This window comes from Eptatretus burgeri, chromosome 2, assembly GCF_056783735.1.
Source record: "Eptatretus burgeri isolate ZD-2024b chromosome 2, Ebu_testis_v1, whole genome shotgun sequence".
Classification (NCBI taxonomy): Eukaryota; Metazoa; Chordata; class Myxini; order Myxiniformes; family Myxinidae; genus Eptatretus; species Eptatretus burgeri.
In genome coordinates this window covers 125349565-125372037 of record NC_140962.1, presented here as the reverse complement: position 1 = coordinate 125372037, position 22473 = coordinate 125349565, and the positions used below count along the sequence as shown (strand labels likewise).

General features: G+C 48.9%; 1 protein-coding gene across 2 annotated transcripts in view; it reads left to right on the top strand.

Moving 5' to 3' along the window:
* LOC147033003 (hemagglutinin/amebocyte aggregation factor-like) overlaps nucleotides 1-22014 on the top strand; it is a 104263-nt gene extending 82249 nt beyond the window's left edge. For both annotated transcript variants that reach the window (XM_085871107.1, XM_085871108.1), the window contains exon 5: nucleotides 21710-22014. In XM_085871107.1, the coding sequence (XP_085727233.1) occupies nucleotides 21710-21758 (49 nt within the window). In that variant the 3' untranslated portion in view covers nucleotides 21759-22014. The remainder of the gene's footprint in view (nucleotides 1-21709) is intronic.
* The last annotated feature ends 459 nt before the right edge of the window (nucleotides 22015-22473 follow it).

Below are 22473 nucleotides of genomic sequence, written 5' to 3'. Positions count from 1 at the left end.
TGTTGTTGTTGGTTACTGAACGGAGCTAGAAAAATAAAGAATGCACTTCCAGTGCTGCCCGGATGGCTGACAAGCTGGAGTCTTGCTTATGTTACATTGTGTCAGAAGTGATCTGCAAATAACTCAGTTCCTTCATTCCATCTGAATCTGTTATCTGAAATAAATAAACTATGGCATCCGTTAACTTTGAGCACCCCATGATTGACTGGGATTTGGCTTCATTATATCAAGAATTTGTTAGATTTCTAAATCATGTTGGATTTGTTTTTGACGGTCTGTTGGCTGATCTGGCTGACACACGCAAGGCAGGCTGTCTTGGATAATGGATCGGAGAACAAGGACGAGAGCTATACAAGACTTTTGAATGGACTGAAGGTGAGAATAATGAACCCAAAGTTCTGGATAAATTTGAATTGTATATTCGTCCCCGAAAAAGCAAGTGCATCGCAAGACATCGGCTGTTCAAGAGGAAACAAAGCTCCGAGGAATCATTTGACAACTTTGTTAAGGACTTGTGTCTCATTCTCTTGGACTGTGAATACGGGCAATCTGAATATGTGCTCGTGGATGCGATTATCCAAGGCGTGTATGAGCCGAAGGTCCAGAAGCACCTGCTAGACAGGAGAGGAACTTACACTGGCCAAAGCTTCAAGTGGGTCAGCAATATAAGCTTTCAAGGACTCAAGTTCGCATTGTCCAAGATGAGGACACGAGTGTAGCTGCAGTGCACTATAAACAAGCGAGGCCAAAACCACAATTGAACCCAGCACCACAACTAACATCATGCAGATCAACCCCAAATAAACCCCAGGCAGTGTGGGTTTCGCACCAAATATGGTCACGAAGCGTTTCGCTCTGGTTGCGCGCCAAATAAGGGTATGCGTCATTTGATTTGATGCCGTGAATTTTTGGTGCAATCTCTGAAACACATTCCTGTTTTAAATCACCCATTTAATAATATTACACTCATAAGAAAGACTTTCAAAATAAACTGGTACATGCTGCTTCCTTGCTTAACACTTGGCATTTACATTTTAAAAAGGTAAAGCATGGGAAAACAACGCTGGAAAGGCAAACCACCCAGTATAACCCTCCCCTAAAAACTTCTTCAGCAGCAGAAACACTCTTTTCAGAGTCTGGTACCTCAAAGAAAAATCAAATACAAAATATTGAGATCACAGTGCCACAACGTACCAGGTACTGTCCAAAAATTGTGCAAGTAAAAAAAATATTAACTATGTACAGTGGTGTATATCTAAACTGTTCACAAGAAATACAGAATTGCTGACCTGTGAAAAATGTAAACCACTTAATTTTAGCTCCAATTAATTCAGTGTATTGCACCCCCTGAAATTGTACAAAAATAGTGCTTTTAAAACCCAATTAATTAAATAACAATAATCCACTAAAAACTCTTCTTCTTCTTCTTCTTTCGGCTGCTCCCGTGAGGGGTCGCCACAGCGGATCATCCATATGATCTGCATAGTGATTTGGCACATGTTTTACACCGGATGCCCTTCCTGACGCAACCCTGGTCGCCTCTTACGACACAGGGATCTGGTACACCTATTTTAACCGGGGTATACACCGGCCCAGTACGGAGCCTGGTGTTGGCGCAGTGGTTAGGGCAGCAGCTTGGGATCCAAAAGGTCCTGAGTTCAAGCCCCGTTGGGCCACTGAATTAATACACCAAGGGGTGACTCAGCCTGTCATCCTTCCGAGGTCGGTGAAATGAGTACCAGTGTACTGGGCCGGTGTATACCCCAGTTAAAATAGGTGTACCATATCCCTGTGTCGTAAGAGGCGACCAGGGTTGCGTCAGGAAGGGAATCCGGCGTAAAACATGTGCCAAATCACTATGCGGATCATACGGATGATCCGCTGTGGCGACCCCTAACGGGAGCAGCCGAAACAAGAAGAAGAAGAAGAAGAAGACACCAGCCCAGTACACTGGTACTCATTTCACCGGCCTCGGAAGGATGACAGGCTGAGTCAACCCCCTGGTGTTATACAACTTGGTATATATATATATATATATATATATATATATATATATATATATATATATATATATATATATATATATATATTGTTGTGGTTACCAGATTCGCAAACCACCATTCAGGTCCCTTAGGTGAGGTATCTCGGTAAGTGCATGTGTAGTTAGGCCCAAACCCGTTGTCTAGTGGGAATACATGTCATTTATACGTGCTGCGACTCTTCAGGATAGCCGTTTTTCTTTTACTATCTTTATTTTGGACCAATCGCCACCATCACAACCACAACATCAACCACCGACCACAACCACCGCTTCACCACAACCGCCACGACCTTTACCGTCACAACTCGCCACCATCGCATCGCCGTCGTCTCGCGCCACTCATGGGCACCGATGCTGGACTCGTGTAGGGCGCACGTTGAACAGCGTGTACAAAATCACGGATTTTCTGCTTCAAAAACGGATCCAAAACGACACACGCCCACTTTTTGCCGTCCAATCGGTGAGCGAGGGGCGAATTGGCCCCGCCCCCAGGGCGATCGATATATGCAAATTTGTGGATCAAAAAGCCTTCACGCCCACTTTTTGTCGGGCCAATGGGGAGCGAGGTGAAAGGTCAAAGGGAGGGGGTCAAAGGCGAAGTTACGGGGGGATAAAAGGACGGTGTTCGTCAGTCAAAGGAGGAGTAAGAAGTCGGAACGAGGAAGAAGGGAGTCGTAAAGGTCGGAACGAGGCGAAGGAGAGTCGGAACGGAGGGGACGAGCTGTGGAGAGGCGGCGAGTCGGACGAAGGGTGCTCGCGTCGTGCAAGGAGCTGCGCGCCCGAGGGAGGCCGGCAGCGCGACCTGGCCGAGGTGGAGACGCTCGTCGCACATAATAAAGATCCTCTATACCCCGAGCATCAGCAACCCCCCTCCTGTTTCCCCCCGCGCTGAGATAGGGCGACCAAGCGGCCCCGTTCCCCACCCCTGCCAGGCACTGTCCACGAGGCCCGCGGGTTGCGGGGCCATCGCCGCTCCGCGTCTCATCACCAGACGGGTAGGCCCGACCAGGTCTCGGCCCCAGGCCTACCTCATTCTTGAGGGTATTTTCTTTCCTTGGTTTTGGGTATGTGTTGTCGGCGCCGTCTGTGAAGTAGAATTGTATAAGTGTTGCCGTGTGCTCGGTAGTCGGTATTAGCTCTGCACTGTGTTTTCACTTTTATATTTGCTTTTTGTGTAAATGGAATTGTGTTTTCTTTTTTGTGTGCATTTGGTGGAATTGTATTTGTGTGCTTTCCGTTCGTCGAGAATAAACGTGCTTTATTGTTGAACTGTTTCCCGCTTAAACTTCGTCTTTTCCTCCATTGAATCCCCATCTTGCTTCACGTAAAGGGTTGGTAGTGGGCTGAATACGCCCGATAATTAATCGAACCGTCGAGGTCGACGATAACACCGCTCGGTTATTCTGATAGTACGGAGCGGGTCGCTTAAGTGGCCCGTGTCCGGTCGACCTGCGGCGAGGTGCGATCGCCGGTCTACCCTCCCGCGTGGGTACTTAGGTAGTTCGAATTTGGCGAGCAACCCTATCCACGGGGGGCTGATTGGTCGATCGCGGTGAGACCGAAAGCTCCACCCGTGACTGGTTCCCGGCGACAGTCCGAGAGAGACACGACTGGATTGACCGTCCGGCGGGCGGCGCGCCGCGATGCGAGTGACGTGGACAGCGCACGCCGGCGGGCGCGAAAATCAGCAACACTGGTGTCAGGAGTGGGATACAAATTCATCGCCCTCCTCGCGGCACTGGTATCGGAGAACAGGAAAACGGGCTGTCCTGTCTCCGGCTAAATTCACGGGAATCGGTCCAGGGGTGAGAGAAGCGACCCCCGATTCCCTCCAAATTACGAGCGAACAAATTAACCCTTCACGAGAAGCAAGATGGCGTCTCAAGGCGAGCGGGAGCCGGGGGTATTAGAAATGGATGTAGAATGTGTAGAATCCATGGTCCAGGATGGAATCCCCGAGCAGGAAATGTTGATTGTGCAGGAACACGGACTCGCCCAACTGAACCCAGGGCCCGAGGTGGGTGCGGCAGCGGCCGCGGTGTATGACACCTCCCCCCCCCTCTCCACCAAAACCCTTGCTAAAACGGTTCAGCTGAGTGCATCCAACATGGCCCAGCTATGCGCCATGCTGGCGGCAATGAACGAAAAGATGAATGCGAAAATGATCGAAAAAATGGAGGCTAACACAAAATAAATGAAAAACGAAATGAAAGGCATGAACGAAAAGATGGATGCGAATGCACAACAAATAATCGAAAAGATGGATACAAACGCAAATGAAATTATAAACGAAATGAAAGGCATGAACAAGCACATGAAGGAAGAAACGAAAAAGCTCCGGGGTGAGACGCAGAACATGGGCCGATGCCTGCAGGCGGGCATGAAGGCCGTGACCAGGGAGCTGGGAATGGCGACTCCACGTGTGGGAGCAAACGAGCTGGAAGGGGGTGCAACGGCTAACATGCCCGCGGTGGAGGCGGGTGAAAAAATAATTCGTGGAACGTGTTGGGCGAGGGTCGTGACGATGACCGAAAGGGAAAAATTAAATGGGGAGACCAAAACGTGTGAGACGAGACACGAGGTGACGACAACAGAAATAATAGTTGAGACAAGGGAGGTAAAGGGTGAAGAGTTGGCAGAGACACGGGAGATGGGAACGATAGAGGGAAGACTACACGATGAAGACGGGGTAAGTGACGCGCACGCACACACGGAGGAAGTGGAGGATAGTGAGGTTGAGCTCGCGGAGCGTGTGGGGACCCGGTGCGAGCAGCTGGATGACCTCCTCCAGGAACGAGGGGAGGGAGTATGCCCCCTTGAGGCGAGTCACGACCAGGTGAGTTCGGTCGTGTTTTGCGAGGTTGAGGGGACGAGTGCTGTGGACGGGTGCACGGAGAGCTTGGGGGGTGTAGAGGCCCCGGAGACCCTTGTGGGGACACAAATCCCCAGTGTGGTTGTCCCTGTGTGTGTGGTGCAAGGTGTGAGTGCGTCCCCGTGTGTGGAAGCGACCCCGTGTGTGAGTGGTGTGGTAGCGATGGTGCCGGAGTGCGTGCTTCCCAGCACGCCGTGTATGGATGAGGCACCGCGGTTGGGTGCCCCCGCGTGTGTGGGTGAGGGACGTTGTGTGGAAGGGACCGCGTGTGTGAGTGTCGCCGTGTGTATGAGTGAGGTACCGCGGGTGAGTGCCCCCGCGTGTATGAGTGAGGCACGGTGTGTGGATGAGGCACAGCGGTTGAGTGCCCTCGCGTGTGTGGGCGAGGCACCGCGGGTGAGTGCCCCCGCGCGAGTGAATGGAGCACCACGTGTGAGTAGTATGGTTTGTGTGAGTAGTGAGGCACGCGTGAGTGAACGGCCGTGTGCAAGGTCGCTGTGTGCCAGGGAGACCGTGTGTGTGAGAGAGCGGTATGAGAGGGAGATGTCGGTTGGCATGCGGGAGCACGCAGCCGCGTCTCCCCGTGTGAATGTGATGGTGTGGACTGTGTGCGTCGTGACACGCAGGTATGCGTGTGTGGAATGGCGACGACGACGGCGACAGAGGAGAGAAAGCCGAGTAGCGGCTGTGGTTGTTTCGAGGACCGTGCCGGGTTCACCCAGCAGTGAGCACGCGGTTCGTGCTGTGCAACGCACGAGGCCCCCACGTGCTCGCTTGCGAGAGTGAAGTCCCGGTCCGGAAACGCACGCGGTGGATTTGCCGATCCCGCGGACGGACAAAGTTTAGGCAGGTAAATGGATTTGGACCGGACGGGTTCTCCACGCGATCGTGTGTGTGAAGCTCCAACGGGCAAAGCACATGTGTTCGCGTGGGGAACCCCTCGAGACGTGGGGCTTGTGTTTTTTTTTTATGCGCACGGTGACGTCATGGCTGCACGTGGGGTTGGAATTCGGCAGGAGGGGTATCTCTGCCGGATGGTCCCGTCCAAGGAGGGACGAGGAACACGTGCAGCTGCATGACGTCACGGGCAGGTGCAAAGTGCGCGAGCTCTGAGTTGCCGCGCAGGTGCTGCGCATGGAAAAAAGAAAAAAAAAGCAAGCCTCACTTTCGGGTGTACAGGATTCCTGGGCAAGGGGTGAAAGACCCCCTTACCTGGGCACAGGATGGAAACTAGTTAGGGGGAAGGGTTAGCTTAGTTAGACCGACTCCATGGGGCAGGGGTAAGTCCTCATGGAGTCCGTGGAATGGATTAGTTAGAGGGATTGTAGCCAGATTTAGGATGGGAAAATGGGAAATGATTTTTGATGATTTGGAGACAGAGACAGACTTTGAGTGTGTAGAGTTGACGTAGTTTAGCTACGTAGTGTTAAAAGGAACGTGCTGTAGTGTAAGGGACGACGTGGGAGCACGAGTTAGTTAGGGGATGTAGTTAGAAGGATGGCAGAGTTCAGCGGTGAGTGTGTTGAAGAGTTGGTGAGTTGTGAGGTGAGTACTTGTTGAGTGAGTGAGGCCAGCGGGTCTGTGTGTATGGAGTGAATGGGGAATGCATGGTGCGATGAGTGATTGGGGGGAGGAGTGACTCCCACCCAAGGGACCCCGGGGTCAGTGTAGAGTGAGTTAGCTGGGTTAGTCAAATTGAAAAATGGAGGTCGTTTTGTTGTTGGTGGGAAAGTAGGCTCGAGACCCATTTGGAGGGGTGCAGGAGCCCTGTTGACGGGCTTGGGAGCGTGGCTGCGAAAGGTGAGTATCGCTGAGTGGGTACCCCGGGCACCAGGCTAGTCGGCCGCGGTAGGCCATGGGCCCATGGGGGGCCGGGATAGAGTAGTGGGCACGGGTGCGCCTGCTTGGTGCGGGGGCCCGGGGCGCCATTAGCCGCGTGGGCAGTGCAGTGGGCACGGGTGACCCTCGGAAAGGGGCCCGGGAGGCCGGCCTGCCACGTGTGCGTTTCAGGGGAGGTGCCATGGGGGGCACTCCCCGGTGTTAGGGAGCTGGTAGGCTCGGAGGCAGTGTAGTGCCCGGGGTGCCATAGCGGGAGATTCGGCAGAGGGTCGTGCCTGCCAAAGGGAGCCACGTGTCCCAGCCAGGAGACCGTGTGAGGGCACGGAGAGAAAATTGGGGGGCGAGGCCCGAAATTGTAAGGACACCAACACAGGCGACGGGAATCTGGGTTTATAGAACCAATAGTTTAAGCGAGAGGCGCTTGTTGAAAGCCCCGGGGTAGTTTAACAGTTAAATGGTTAGGGTAGATTAGGAGATGTACCCCTCCGCACCATCCATCCCCTCGCTGTCGTTGTGGGCCGCTGGACCCACTTGGTGTTAAGATCGCCGAACTCTGGGGAGGCCATTCTGAGGCTTCGTTGGGCCTCGACACAGGACGTTAGCTCTCCCTTGTTCCCCTCCGGGAAGGGAACGTAGGGGTTGGGAGTAGGCTAGGTGACAGGATAGGTTAGCCGAACAAGGACGATAAAGGGGGTTAGGGGACGATTTATAGTGGGGGAGTAAAAATAAAAACAACAAAAAAATAAGTTGGGGCTAAATTGGGGTTTGACAAATTAAGGGAGTGGGTATGTACAGTGACAGGCAAAGGCGATAGGTTGGGAGGGAGACAGGTAGGTAGGTCCGAGCCCGCCCTCCAAGTGGCCAGCACCACCGCACTCCCTCCACCAACCTCCACTGAACGGCAAGAGCTGGCCAACTTCATCGGCAGCTGTTGTTTTGCTGCAAGGCCTGTGCCATCGGCTGGCCGTGTTTGCTTCAAGGCCTGTGCCGGCCAGTTCATCTGCTGGCTGTTTTTCTTCAAGGCCTGTGCCGGCCAGTTCATCTGCCGGCTGTGTTTGCCTGCAGCGGCCTTCTTCTGCGGGCTGCGTTTGCCTGCTGCCTTTGCCATGCCATGCCCACTGCCCCTGTTCACCAGCCCCCGTTCAATTTTTGCTTTGCCCCCCCCTGTTCATTTCCATGTGCGCCAGGATCCGCAAGGCAACAGTTTGCAAGCTGCGAGAACTGCCCTGTTGGCAGCTACAACACGGGCCTGCAGTGGCGGCCCGTGCACCGTGTTTGTGTTCATGCATCCATTCGTTGTGCTCATTGCGTGTGCCACTTGAGCTGGCACGGAGACTGCGTTTGTGCAGCCCATGCACCGTTGTGGTTCACTGCGTTCAGTTCAAAAGGGAAGGCCTTGGACTGCGTGTGAGCAGCCAACCACGTTCCCTGTCACCTGCATTGTTTGAGCCAGAGACTGCATGCGGGCAGCCTGGCTCCCTGCTAACTGCTTTCTTTTGCAGAGTTCAATGATCCTGGGCCATGGTTTAGTGTAAAATTTGTAAGTTAAGGTTAAGATGTACTGTAAATATGAGTGCGCCCCCGGCATGTCTGTCTAGCGCCGGCAATTTTATTTAAGTCGTCCGTGTGAGTGAGTTTGTTTAGGTAGTTACGCAGCCCTCAGGTTATTTATTTTGGGGACACGAATACCATGAATGTCGCACTCAGGGATCCGTAGGTAAAGTGTACTAGGGGAAAACTACACATGATGGCACACGAAAATTTGACGACTCGGGACGAGTCTGTAAAAAGGGAAGGGGGTAGTGTTGTGGTTACCAGATTCGCAAACCACCATTCAGGTCCCTTAGGTGAGGTATCTCGGTAAGTGCATGTGTAGTTAGGCCCAAACCCGTTGTCTAGTGGGAATACATGTCATTTATACGTGCTGCGACTCTTCAGGATAGCCGTTTTTCTTTTACTATCTTTATTTTGGACCAATCGCCACCATCACAACCACAACATCAACCACCGACCACAACCACCGCTTCACCACAACCGCCACGACCTTTACCGTCACAACTCGCCACCATCGCATCGCCGTCGTCTCGCGCCACTCATGGGCACCGATGCTGGACTCGTGTAGGGCGCACGTTGAACAGCGTGTACAAAATCACGGATTTTCTGCTTCAAAAACGGATCCAAAACGACACACGCCCACTTTTTGCCGTCCAATCGGTGAGCGAGGGGCGAATTGGCCCCGCCCCCAGGGCGATCGATATATGCAAATTTGTGGATCAAAAAGCCTTCACGCCCACTTTTTCTCGGGCCAATGGGGAGCGAGGTGAAAGGTCAAAGGGAGGGGGTCAAAGGCGAAGTTACGGGGGGGATAAAAGGACGGTGTTCGTCAGTCAAAGGAGGAGTAAGAAGTCGGAACGAGGAAGAAGGGAGTCGTAAAGGTCGGAACGAGGCGAAGGAGAGTCGGAACGGAGGGGACGAGCTGTGGAGAGGCGGCGAGTCGGACGAAGGGTGCTCGCGTCGTGCAAGGAGCTGCGCGCCCGAGGGAGGCCGGCAGCGCGACCTGGCCGAGGTGGAGACGCTCGTCGCACATAATAAAGATCCTCTATACCCCGAGCATCAGCAACCCCCCTCCTGTTTCCCCCCGCGCTGAGATAGTGCGACCAAGGGGGCCCCGTTCCCACCCCCCTGCCAGGCACTGTCCACGAGGCCCGCGGGTTGCGGGGCCATCGCCGCTCCGCGTCTCATCACCAGACGGGTAGGCCCGACCAGGTCTCGGCCCCAGGCCTACCTCATTCTTGAGGGTATTTTCTTTCCTTGGTTTTGGGTATGTGTTGTCGGCGCCGTCTGTGAAGTAGAATTGTATAAGTGTTGCCGTGTGCTCGGTAGTCGGTATTAGCTCTGCACTGTGTTTTCACTTTTATATTTGCTTTTTGTGTAAATGGAATTGTGTTTTCTTTTTTGTGTGCATTTGGTGGAATTGTATTTGTGTGCTTTCCGTTCGTCGAGAATAAACGTGCTTTATTGTTGAACTGTTTCCCGCTCCGCTTCGTCTTTTCCTCCATTGAATCCCCATCTTGCTTCACGTAAAGGGTTGGTAGTGGGCTGAATACGCCCGATAATTAATCGAACCGTCGAGGTCGACGATAACACCGCTCGGTTATTCTGATAGTACGGAACGGGTCGCTTAAGTGGCCCGTGTCCGAAGTCGACCTGCGGCGAGGTGCGATCGCCCGGTCTACCCTCCGCGTGGGTACTTAGGTAGTTCGAATTTGGCGAGCAACCCTATCCCACGCGGGGGCTGATTGGCTCGATCGCGGTGAGACCGAAAGGTCCACCCGTGACTGGTTCCCGGCGTTAGTCCGAGAGGGTCACGACTGGATTGTCCGTCCGGTGGGCGACGCGCCGCGATTCGAGTTACGTGGCCATCGCACGCCGGCGGGCGCGAAAACCGCAACAATATATTCAGTGGCCCAACTGGGCTTGAACTCAGGACTTTTTGGGTCCCAAGCCACTGCCCTAACCACTGCGCCAACACCAGGCTATTATATACTATTATATAATAATCCACTAAAAACATGTACTTTAAATTAAAATTGTTGAATACTCCTCCATTAATCCTGGTATTGGCTTTATGGCAAAGGTGGTGGGCTTTCGATCCTCGGGTCTTGAGTTCAAATCCCGCTCAGCTGTTGAGTTAATACCAGGTGGGGTTAACTCGGCCTGTCATCATTCTGTGGTTGGCAAAATGAGTGCCAGCATGCTTGTCCTGTGTCAGAGGGTCGACCGGTCCAGGATTGTGCCCAATAGCCAAGGAGACTGCTTAAGCAGCACCAACGATCTCTCTGTCTCTGTCTCTGTCTCTGTCTCCCCCCCTCCCCCCCTCCATTGTGACACCAGACACTGCATATCCTCTGCGAGCTTCTCAGAGTCTGGGCCGTACTGGGTTAAAGCCAAATTCATGCAATCGTTGAAATGAGCATAAATCAAGCATGATGTGTACTTTGACTTCAGATATTTTGTTGCTGAAATCGCCATCTCACACAGGTATGTACATTCGAAGAAAGCACTCATACTAAGATACTGTTGCGAATTCGCGCCCGCCGGCGTGCGGACGGCCACGTCACTCAAATCGCGACCGCGTCGCACACTGGATGGACAATTCAGTCGTGACTCTCAGGGAACTATCGCCCGGAGCCAGTCACGGATGGGCCTTTCGACCTCACCACAATCGTGCCAATCGGCCACCCACGTAGGATAGGGTTGTTCGCCAAACTCGACCTACCTAAGTACCCACGCGGATGGTAAACCGGGCGATCGTACCTCGCCGCAGGTCGACTCCGGACACGAGCCGCTTGAGCGGCTCGTTCCGTACTATCGGGATAACCGAGCAGTGTTATCGTCGACCTCGATGGTTCAGATTATTTACCGGGCGTTTTGCACCCACTACGAACCCTTTACCTGAAGCAGGATGGAGGGTCAATAAAGAAAAGACGAAGCGAAACGGGAAAACAGTTCACACAATGCACATTTATTTCCCAGCACACGGAAAGCACATATACAGCCAAACAATCAAAATGCACATATAGCAACCAGAACAAAAGCAACAACGACGCAGAGTTACTACCGACTACGCGCACACACGGCAACACTTATACAGTTCTACTTTACAGACGGCGCCAACACACATTTACTCAAAAGCAAAGGAAAGAAGCCACCCTCATAGACAAGGGGGCAGACAGGCCTGTAGGCCAATATGTGCGCGTGACCTGAAGGAGCGGCCAGGCCCGCAAGACTGGGGGGGTCCTACCCACGTCCTCGTGACGCGTTGGCGGACGAGCCGCAGATGTGGCTGTGCCCCGACTCCGTGCTCCTTGGCGGGTTTCGTTGGCACGACGTTTGGAGTGGGGTGGAAACGGGGCCCCCTTCTTGCACTATCTCAGTGCGGGGGAAGGGGGGAATTGTTGATGCCCTGGGGGAGGGAGAATGGCTGGCTGGCTTGGGTCCCGTGACGAGCGACCCCACACCGCGACGAGCGATCCCACACCGCGACGAGCGATCCCACACCGCGACCTTGTCTCCGACCGCCGTCCTTCTCGCCTCGGACCAGAGCTCCTTGGCCTCTTCCCACAACTCTTCTCAGCCGACTCCAGAACCCAACTCGATGACACACCGATCACTTCGCCACCCGACTCGACTCACTCTGCACCCGACTTGACTCACTCTCCACCCGACTCGACTGACTCTGCCACACCGATCACTTCGCCACCTGACTCGACTGACTTCATTCGCCTTGCGCTCGCCTTCTTATAGGCCGGTAGGAGCAGCTAATATGCAAATATCCGGATCAGGATGACCTCGAGGGCGGAGCCACGCTCGCCCATTGGTCGGAGGAAAGGTGGCGTGAATCTCCCCTGATCCTAGAATTTTCATATATTGATTTCACAGACGCGCCTGGAGGTGGGGCCAAGCCGCCCCGCGCTTGCTAATTGGACGGAGCAGAAGTGGGCGTGTAGCGTTTGTGATCCGAATTTCCTCGGAAAGGCTGCTATCTGCGCTCGCGGCTCGGTGCGTATCGCTGAACGGGCCCAAGACAGCCCGACGCTCAGTGTTTACCGGTGGTGTGGGAATGGCCGTAGAAGGAGAGAGGCGAAGGTGGTGGAGGGTTTTCGGTGGTGAGGGTTGATGGTTATGGTGCCGTTGGGAATGGCGGTGATGCGATGTTTGCGGGATTGAGTTGTGAAGGTAAATGTCGTGGTGTTGGCGTTGTTGTTGTTGTCTGAGGGTTGGAGCGTGGTTGTAGTTGGTGACGATGGCTGGCGTGGTGGTTAAGGTGGTTGTTGTGTGATGGCGGTTGAGACGTGTTTGGTTCAAAATAAAGATAGAACAGAAAAACGCCTAACTCAAAGGATCGCAACCCGGATGAATCACATAAATTCTTTCTATACAACGGGTTTGGGGCTAACTACACATGTACCTATCGAGATATCTCACCTACGGGTCCTTCATGGTGTAATGCGAATTTCCACAGCCGTAACAATACACTTCTTTCAAAAGGGGGTACTTTTGTCTGTCCACGAGTGTCCAAAATGCCTCATCAGGTGATCGGACATCAGTTGTAAATCATTCTGTGGGAGATTATTTACATTTCTTGATCAGCATTGTCACATTTAACTACATTTGCTATCTTGGCTGCAGTTTCACTGTTATCCGTATCTGCGAAAGGGTTCTGAAGATAAATGGCTATGGGTTCCACATGTCGCAATTCGTCAAATCATCCTCATATTCTACAAAATTTTCAATGTATTCAGCATATATTTCCTTGTCGAAAGACGCGTGGTTTTCCTGCCTCTTCTCTCAGCATGAAAAGTGAGTGAAAACTCCCTTCCTGATTTGAGCTCTTCACAATCTCAACTTGCTTCAGAACACGTTCATTGATCCAATGAGCCTGGTGTTGGCTTCATGGTTCGGGTGGCGGCTTGGGATCCTGGGGTCCTGAGTTCAAGCCCCGTTGGCCGCTGAACCAGAGCCGCTACCAGAACTGTTGGCCGCTACACCGGAGGGTTGACTCCGCCTGTCATCCTTCCGAGGTCAGCGAAATGAGTACCAGTGTGTACTGGTAGAGGGGCACTGCATCAGCGACACAGACGCGCTTCCAAGAAATGATAGCTACCCCGGCAGCTAAGCTGCCATACGCAAGAAGAAGAAGACTGATCCAATCAATTGTGTTGGATTTTTGTCCTTACCTTAATTATCAAGATTAAGTGTTCAGTTTGGAGGTCAAGTCAGTCAAAAACACCAACACAGTCAACCATTGCTGATCACTGAGTTCCTGGTAGTTTATTTCTCTCTTCAAAAAAAAATTCATTTGTGGAAGTAGTTACTGGAAACACTCCAAAACTTTTTCCTTGCTGAGCCATCACACTTGTGAATGCAAGAAAAGGGGTCCCTGTATTGAGCATCAAGTTCAGATAGTGGTGTGTTGAATAGCCTGTGTTGTAGTGCTTTGCCTCGGATTGAGTTGTCACTCTTCACAATCACATTCATGACATACTGAAAACTAGAATGGCACCCAGTGGAGCACATACCTCTGCCAGGCTGAACAGTTTACATGTTGTATCCCACTGATGGGCCGGATCTGGATCTGGACCTTAACCAAAATCTAATCGGCTTGTTCTTATCACCTACCGAAGCTGTTTACCAAGTTTAATCTGAATCTGTCCATAACGTTTTGAGATATCATCCTATATATTGTTTTTGTTCCAATCTCTCAATGGTGAAGAATCACTTTAAAAAATGTTAGTATCCAGATATAGAATTGGAACTTCACCAAAATCTATTCAATTAGTCCATGTCACCTACCCAACGTATCCACCACATTTTGTCTGAATTCATCTACAACTTTCTGAGATATCTTGCTCATAGACAGACAGGGGTGAAAACATAACCTCCAACCACCTTCGTTGGTGGAGGTCATCAAGTCAATCCCAAATTAAGTCGAGATCGCTCTCAGGGCAAAGGGGTGTCACACTGATCATGACTGATTACTAGCAGGGGTGCCCGGTGTTGCCAGGGTCCCTCCTCCCATCCCATCCCTTCCCCTCCTTCATCTCACCCCTCCCCCTGCCTCCTCCCACCCCACCTCTCCTCACTTCAGACTCTGACGCCACCCTTTACCCTCCCTCCAGACTCCCAAGCTCCCCAGATTGGTGGTGGTTGGCTTTGGGGATTCCCACTCTCTGGGGAAATGTACAGTACAAAAATGCAAGTTATCTCCATAACAGACTTGTAATGCCCTTTGCCACCACCACCGGGTGATGCTACACAATACACATTTACATGGAGAATTTTTGTCGACCTTCCTTCCCAAGCCCCCGCAACAATAGATGAAACCAAGTAGCCCATGTTCATCGCGAGGTTGGACTTGGTCCATGTGCCAAGTTTGGGAGCAATTAGCACAGTAGTTTTGGTGTGATTGATGTTACCCACAGACAGACAGACAGACAGAAAATGACACTTATTTATTAGATATGTGAAGATAGATTTGATTTTTCCTTTTATAATAAGTGTTATTATATCCTTAAGAGTTCATAGAATCCCTCGAAAGTGCTTTTGGTTTCATATTACAATGATTTATCAATCAATAAATTTCCTACAACTAGACTCGTACTTTTGCTCCCCACAGTGCATAGGTCATATATGAAATGGTTGTTGTAATGGTGTTATTCTCATGTGTTCAGCATAGGGGATGTCAAGCAGTGAAATAGTTTGTGTTCATTACAGAACCCATCATATTTATAGGGTGAAAGAACTATAGTACACACAGTTGTCCTGCTTGTGTACAGATACGATGACATTGAATCCAAATATTCACAAAGTTTAAATCACTTTGGTTATTTCAGGATTTAACAACAAGGTGCAGCCAGTATTTGAAAATGGGATGTCTGCCAGATGGGGCAAATACTAGGGATACAAGTAATGTTTGCAACTTTAGAAAGCTGTTGGGGTGAAATAAAACGTAGCTACGTTTGTAAAAAAAGAAAAAGAAAAAAAGAGAGGAGGTTGAGTCAGAGCTGAACAGAAAACGCACATCTGCTTTGACTTGGTGGAATCAGCTCAATGTGCAAGTGTTCAGTTTCAGCCGATAAATCACTTCATTATTTTTTCAAAAAAGTGCAAAACTTACCAAGTAGAGCATGGTGCCTGACATTGTATTGTCTACTCACTGTATGTTCAGTAATACAGCACTGACCTTGTCATTGATATTCAGGGTCTCCAGTGGCTTGAAAATTCAATCACAGAATGTCAGGTCATGTTGTGATCATAACATGAGGCATGAATGCAAAACGTACCAAACATTATTAAACATACATGTTGGCACTGTCGACCAAGACCCATTATCATTGGCTGATGAAACACAAGCTTCTTATTAGCTAAAATAGGACAAACTGCAGCTCATGCTCCTCGTATCATTCCAAGCTGCCAGTAGGAATAACTACATGGACCAGCATTGAGCTGTCATTGTTCTATTCATGCATATGGCAGCTTGGCTGCCAGGTAGCTATCATTTCTTGGAATTACAGCTGTGCCGCTGATGCTGTTCCCCTCTACCCGCACACTGGTACTCATTTTTTCAACCTCAGAAGGATGACAGGCTGAGTCAACCCCACCTGGTATTAATTCAGCAGCCAGCAGGGCTCAAACCCAGGACCTGAGAATCCTAAGCCAGCCACCCTAGCCACAAAGCTAACACCAGCCTTAGCTGCCATTGTCATGCTGTCATGCTGATTGACAACTGGAAGCATGCTTCAAAATTATGATATAATGGAATCCCATTGACCATCTTACTCTCGGTCTAATGTTGCAAACCTGGAAAGTAAGTTGGCTAGGATACTGTCCCACATCCATACCCCAAAACAAAGTTGGATACTGTGAAGTATTTAACCTAAAACAACAAATTAAAGGCATTATAAAATAAGTAGTCATGTTTAAAAGTTATCGTTATGGAAAACAAGGAGAAAAAGACAAAATGTCATATCCCCCATGGTTTTAGTAATTTTGCTATATGGAGTTAAAGGGCTAGCCGGTATTTACAAGATTTAGGTGCATGCACAACTGACTTGTTTGGTCATGTGACATGGAAGATTGCATTTGATTGGGTTATTCGGTCATGAATAATAATGATGTGGTCACGTAGTTACACGACATGGCCAAAAGTATGCGGACACCCCTTCTAATTAGTGGATTTGGCTATTTCAGCCACACCCATTGCTGACAGGTGTATAAAATCAAGCACACAGCCATGCAATCTCCATAGATAAACATTGGCAGTTGAATGGGCCAAGCTGAAGAGCTCAGTGACTTTCAACGTGGCACCGTCATGGGATGCCACCCTTCCAACAAGTCAGTTCATCAAATTTCTGCCCTGATAGAGCTGCCCCGGTCAACTGTAAGTGCTGTTATTGTGAAGTGTAAACGCTTAGGAGCAACAACAGCTCAGCTGTGAAGTGGTAGGCCCACAAGCTCACATAACAAGACCACCGAGTGCTGAAGCGCGTAGTGCGGAAAAACAGTTTGTCGTCAGTTGCAACACTCACTAACGAGTTCCAAAGTGACTCTGGAAGCAACGTCCTCACAAACACTGTTTGTTGAGAGCTTCATGAAATGGGTTTCCATGGCTGAAAATCTCCACAAAGCCCCTTAGTTCCAGTGAAAGGAAATCTTAATGCTACAACATACAATGACATTCTAGACGATTCTGTGCTTCCAACTTTGTGGCAACAGTTTGGGGAAGACTCTTTCCTGTTTCAGCATGACAATGCCCCCGTGCACAAAGCGAGGTCCATACAGAAATGGTTTGTCGAGACCGGTGTGGAAGAACTTTACTGGCCTGCACAAAGCTCTGACCTCAACCGCATCAAACACCTTTGTGATGAATTTGAACACCGACTGAGACCTAGAACTAATTTCCCAACATCAGTGCCCGACCTCACAAATACTCTTGTGGCTGAATGGAAGCAAATCCCCACAGCAATGTTCTAACATCTCGTGGAAAGCCTTTCCAGAAGAGTGGAGGCTGTTATAGCAGAAAAGGGGGGGGGGGGACAAACTCCATATTAATGCCTATGATTTTGGAATGAGATATTGGATGAGCAGATGTCCACATACTTTTCGCCATGTAGTGTATATTGTGTAAGATAGTTGGTCATGTGATATGTATGAAGTTTTCGATTGGGAACGCAAATTTCGCACAGAAGGAATTTAATGTTTATATATTTTAGGGGAAACATACTGAATTACACAAACAGTATTACATTTAATAATATTGTTACGGTTGTGGAAATTCGCATTACACCATAAAGGGCCCTCAGGTGAGATGTCTCTGTAAGTACATGTGTTGTTAGCCCCAAACCCGTTGTTTAGAGGGAATTTATGTGATCCATTCGGGCTGCGACGCTTTGAGATAGCCATTTTTCTGTTCTATCTTTTATTTCAAACAAACAGCATCTCAACAACCACGCCATCCCCACCACAGTGCCAACCACACTACAACCACGCCACCTCCACCATCTACGCTACCACATCTTCGCCACTTGCCATTCAGTAGGCCCTGTGCGGTTACGATCTCCGGGAACAAACAAAAACCAACAACGATGCTCGGGGGTTTTCCCGCCTGTTTTTCCCGTCAAAATTCTCCGCGCTCGGTGTGGGGGAAGTGCGATCCGAGCCGGGGGTCAAAGGTGAGAAAAGGTGGGGGCCTCTTTTTGGGGGAATAATTCCCTGGCTCTGAGCCAAGACTGACTCCCCCGGCCCCCGCACGGCGCGGGGTGGAGGGAGAGCGAGAGGTCACGCCCCCCTTCGAGAGGCTTCTCCAAGAAGCTCGAAGGGAGGCAGGGCCGAAAACGGGGCGGAGCGAAGGGCGGAGCCCCGCGCTACAAAAGGCGGACAGGACGGACCTAGAGGAGTTGTTGGTCGAAAGTTGTTGGTCGAGTTGTTGGTCGAGAGTTGGTCGAGTTGGTTCGGGTTGAGTTGGTTCTTCGAGGCTTCCTGTCTGCTCGTCTTGTCGGGGGAAGAGTCCTGCGCCCGCGGCTTGGCGAGCGGCCTGTCGCGAAGGCACGGACGAGAGACGCGGCAGCGCCAGTTGTGAGGTGGACCTGCACGTCCGGACGAGGAGTGCTGGAGAGGATTCGCCGGCCGCGAGAGAGGTCGGGGCCAGGCGCGACCACGCTGACGGTCGTGGGAGAGGGGCTCACCAGCCACGAAAAGGGAAGTCGCGACTTCTTTTTCCTTTTCCTTTGCTTTTTGTGTAAATGTCTGTGGGTGGCGCCGTCCGTCAAGAATTATTGTTTTAAGTGTTGTCGTGTGTTCGCGTATTCGGTCGCAGCTCTGCATTGTTGTTGTTGTTTTAAATTGCTTTATGTGCATTTCTGATTCTGTTTGGCTGTATATGTGTGCTCTGTGTCTGTGAATAAAGTGATTGTGTGAACTTGTTCCCCGTTTCGCTGCGTCCTTCCCTTTGTTGAATCTCCATCTTGCTTCACGTAAAGGGTTCGTAGTGGGCTTAATACGCCTGATAAGTAATCGGAACCGTCGAGGCCGACGATAACACCGCTCGGTTATCCCGATGGTACGGAACGGACCGCTTAAGCGACCCGTGTCCGGAGTCGACCTGCGGCGAGGGGCGATCGCCCAGTTTACCATCCGCGTGGGTACTTAGGTAGGTCGAGTTTGGCGAACAACCCTATCCCACGCGGGTGGCCGATTGGCACGATCGTGGTGAGACCGAAAGGCCCACCCGTGACTAGCTCCTGGCGTTAGTCCGAGAGGGTCACGACAGAATTGTCCGTCCGGTGGGCGACGTGCCGCGATTCGAGTCACGTGGCCGATCGCACGCCGGCGGGCGCGAAATCGCAACAATATTTATTTCTGCATAAGATCAATTTTATAACTGTAGACAATGGAAAATTATCATTATGTTGAAAATGTTGTCTGATCAGTTGTTGTAAACTGTACGTAAAAGGTGGTTGGGGTGAAATTGAAAAGAGTAATCAGAATTTATTTTTTTAATTTTTATAAAATATACTTCATGGCATAGGTTTGAGAAAAAATTGAATAAAACAAGATCGGAAAATGCATGTCGAAGAAATGGTTGAGGACGTGTTCAACATCCGGTTTTTCTACAATTAAAATGGCCGCCCATCTACGAGTTGGCCATATTTGAGCAGAGCGCAAAATAAAGAGAGGTGCATGCGTATACCATCATGCACTGTGATTGTGCCAAGTTTGAACAAAATCAGCCCTGATCTCCAAAAAATGGCATGTATGTGTAAGCCACCATTCATTATATGTAGGTCAAGTTTGATCAACATCAGTAAATGCATGTCCGAGAAATGATTGAGGCTGACATGGCAAGCGATCCGTATTTTGCAGGTTTGACCCGTTTTCTTTCTTTAAACCCGCAGACCCATTTTAGTATTGTTAAAACCCATATTGGATGAAAAGTGCGAGCAATTTCAAAAATGCAATGTTTAGCTTCCATTCCACTCGCATTAATTTACACACACACACACACACACACACACACACACACACACACACACACACACACACACACACACACACACACACACACACACACACACACACACACACACAGTGACAGATCTAGGTAGCGATTTCTATCCTATATGCAAGGTCCCACTCCAATCTGACTCCATTGCCTTGGTGACGTCATGAACTTTACGCAACCGACCAATTCCTTCAATCCTCATCTGCACACATTGTCACTTCCTCTCGTCTACCATTTGTCCTCACCCCAAATCAATCGGTAGGCCTCTTTGCTTTCCAAATTGCTCTTCGACTTCTTACTGAGATATTTATCAGTACTTTTGAGTATTTTGAACGGTCAGATTTAATTCGGATAGTTTGCATTCGTATACATGATGTCCAACTTACCTTTCCAAATTTAAACTGTTATTAAAAAAAAATGATTGAAATGGGATACCATGGTGCAATTTGATGATTGTGAATGAACGAACATTTCTCAAAGTTTTACTGTCAAGATCATCATAACGCATTCATCACCATTTATCATCACTTGGTGTCTATAAATCAGGCAACACTGTTCTTTATTGTGGGGATGCTATTTACAGTAATTGTGACGTCACGCATCACATGAGACAACTGAAAACGAAAAAAGTAAATAAAACTTTGAGAAATGTTCTTTGTTTGAGAAATGTTATGAATGTATGTTGTCTTACTTGGAACCACCTCATCGTTACTAATTCGTCAACATATCAAATTGCATTTTTACCACGTTTGGTTAACCTTATGCATGCTGCATTGTTTATTGCCACATGGTTCCTTGTTGCTTAATTAATTTTTTTGTAGGACTGTGAATTTCAACTGGCATTTGCAAAAAAATAACAACTTGGGTGTCAAGTTAGACGAATAACCAAAATTAAAACCAAAATTTTTTTTCAATTTTTTTTATCTCGTTGCAAACCTGCAACTGCAGCATGCAAAGGGTTAAAAAAAACCCCGCTTTCCATTCTTACCAACCAGTTTTTTTGTCACCTTTTGAACGGTCAGATTTGATTCGGATTTGCCATGTATGGTTGAGGATGTGTTCAACATCAGGTTTTTTTTTTACAACTAAAATGGCCGCCAGTTGGCCATCTTTGACCTGATCTCCAAAAAAAATGGCATGTCTATGTGAGCCATCTTTACTTACCTGTGTGCCAAGATTGAATAAGATCGGTAAATGCATGTCTGACGTGTTTGAGGACATGTTCGATATTGGGGTTTTTTAACAACTGAAAGGGCTGCCAATCTACTAGTCGGCCATATTTGATCAGATCACAAAATAAAGGGAGGTGCACATGTATACCATCATGTACTGTGCTGGTACTAAATTTGAACAAAACCGGACTGTGCATGTCTGAGAAATGGTTGGGAACACATTTAAGTAAGAAAATGGCTGCCAGTCAGCCATCTTGGATCTAATCTCAAACAGAAATGATGTGCTTATGTGGGCCATCATTGTTTATTTGTGTACCGAATTTGAACAACATCGGTAAATGCAAGTATGAGAAATGGTTGAGGATGTGTTCAACATCGGGGGTTTTTTTTACAACTAAAATGGCCGCCAGTCAGCCAACTTGGGCCTGATCTTGAAAACAAAATCACATGTATACGTATAATATTAAGTATTGTCTTTGTAGTAAGTGCGAATAAAATCGGTCCATACATGTCCGAGGTTGTGGGTGCATGCACACACGCACGGACACAAAAATTGAGACCAAATCCATAAGTCCCATTTTTGGACTATGTCCAAACGGGGCTAATAATAAGTAAGTTAGATGAAGAGTCAGCTGCAAATTCATCAAGATTAGAGCAGTCAGAAGAATACATGGAATAATTTTGTCACAAATATGGATTAATATTATTTATTTGTGTTTCAGGGATCGTCGCTGGAAGTTCATGCTATGCAAAAAAAGAAAATGCAAATGAGAAAAATCGTCCACTTCCTGGTTAATGTTAAATTTTGATTTGCTTCCTTCATCTGCTGAAATACCATGATTATTTGCACTGAAAGCCTTCTAACATTTTCATAATGTAATAATACCTGAAACCTCACCATATTGTGCAGGACTGTGTACTGCTTCTTGTGTTCCATTTGTTGCCAATAAATCGTTTATAATTGCAGTTCTCACATTGTTAACAAATCGGAAAATTATCAAATTAAACAAAGAATTCAACAATGAAACAGTTTCCAATTTATATCTGTGAATATAAAAATATAACGTGAATTGCTGACAAACTCTGTTGTTGAGGAACATACAGTACATGTATGTGTCTGACATAGACTGGGAATCTGAATCCTGAACTTGCAATCTAAAAATCTTGCACTGAGACTCAATTGACACTTACATTATGACGCAATTGGCAAGTTGCAAAACCAAAAGTAGTTACACATTCAAAAAATTACATTATTTGACCCTTGACCTCAACATGCGTCCGAAACTTAAGAGGGCACGGCTAGTATGGTGAATCTTTCTTCAATGTCAAGAGCAATTCCCAGCAGCTGAGGGGGATGCGAAGCATTGGGATTCTCATGGATGTGCTACTTGTGAATGCCTTGAAAGTATGAAACACTTCATTTTATATCCGTCTCCAGCTTATCAAATGAGCACACAAAAGCTCATCATTCGTTTAAAAATTACAG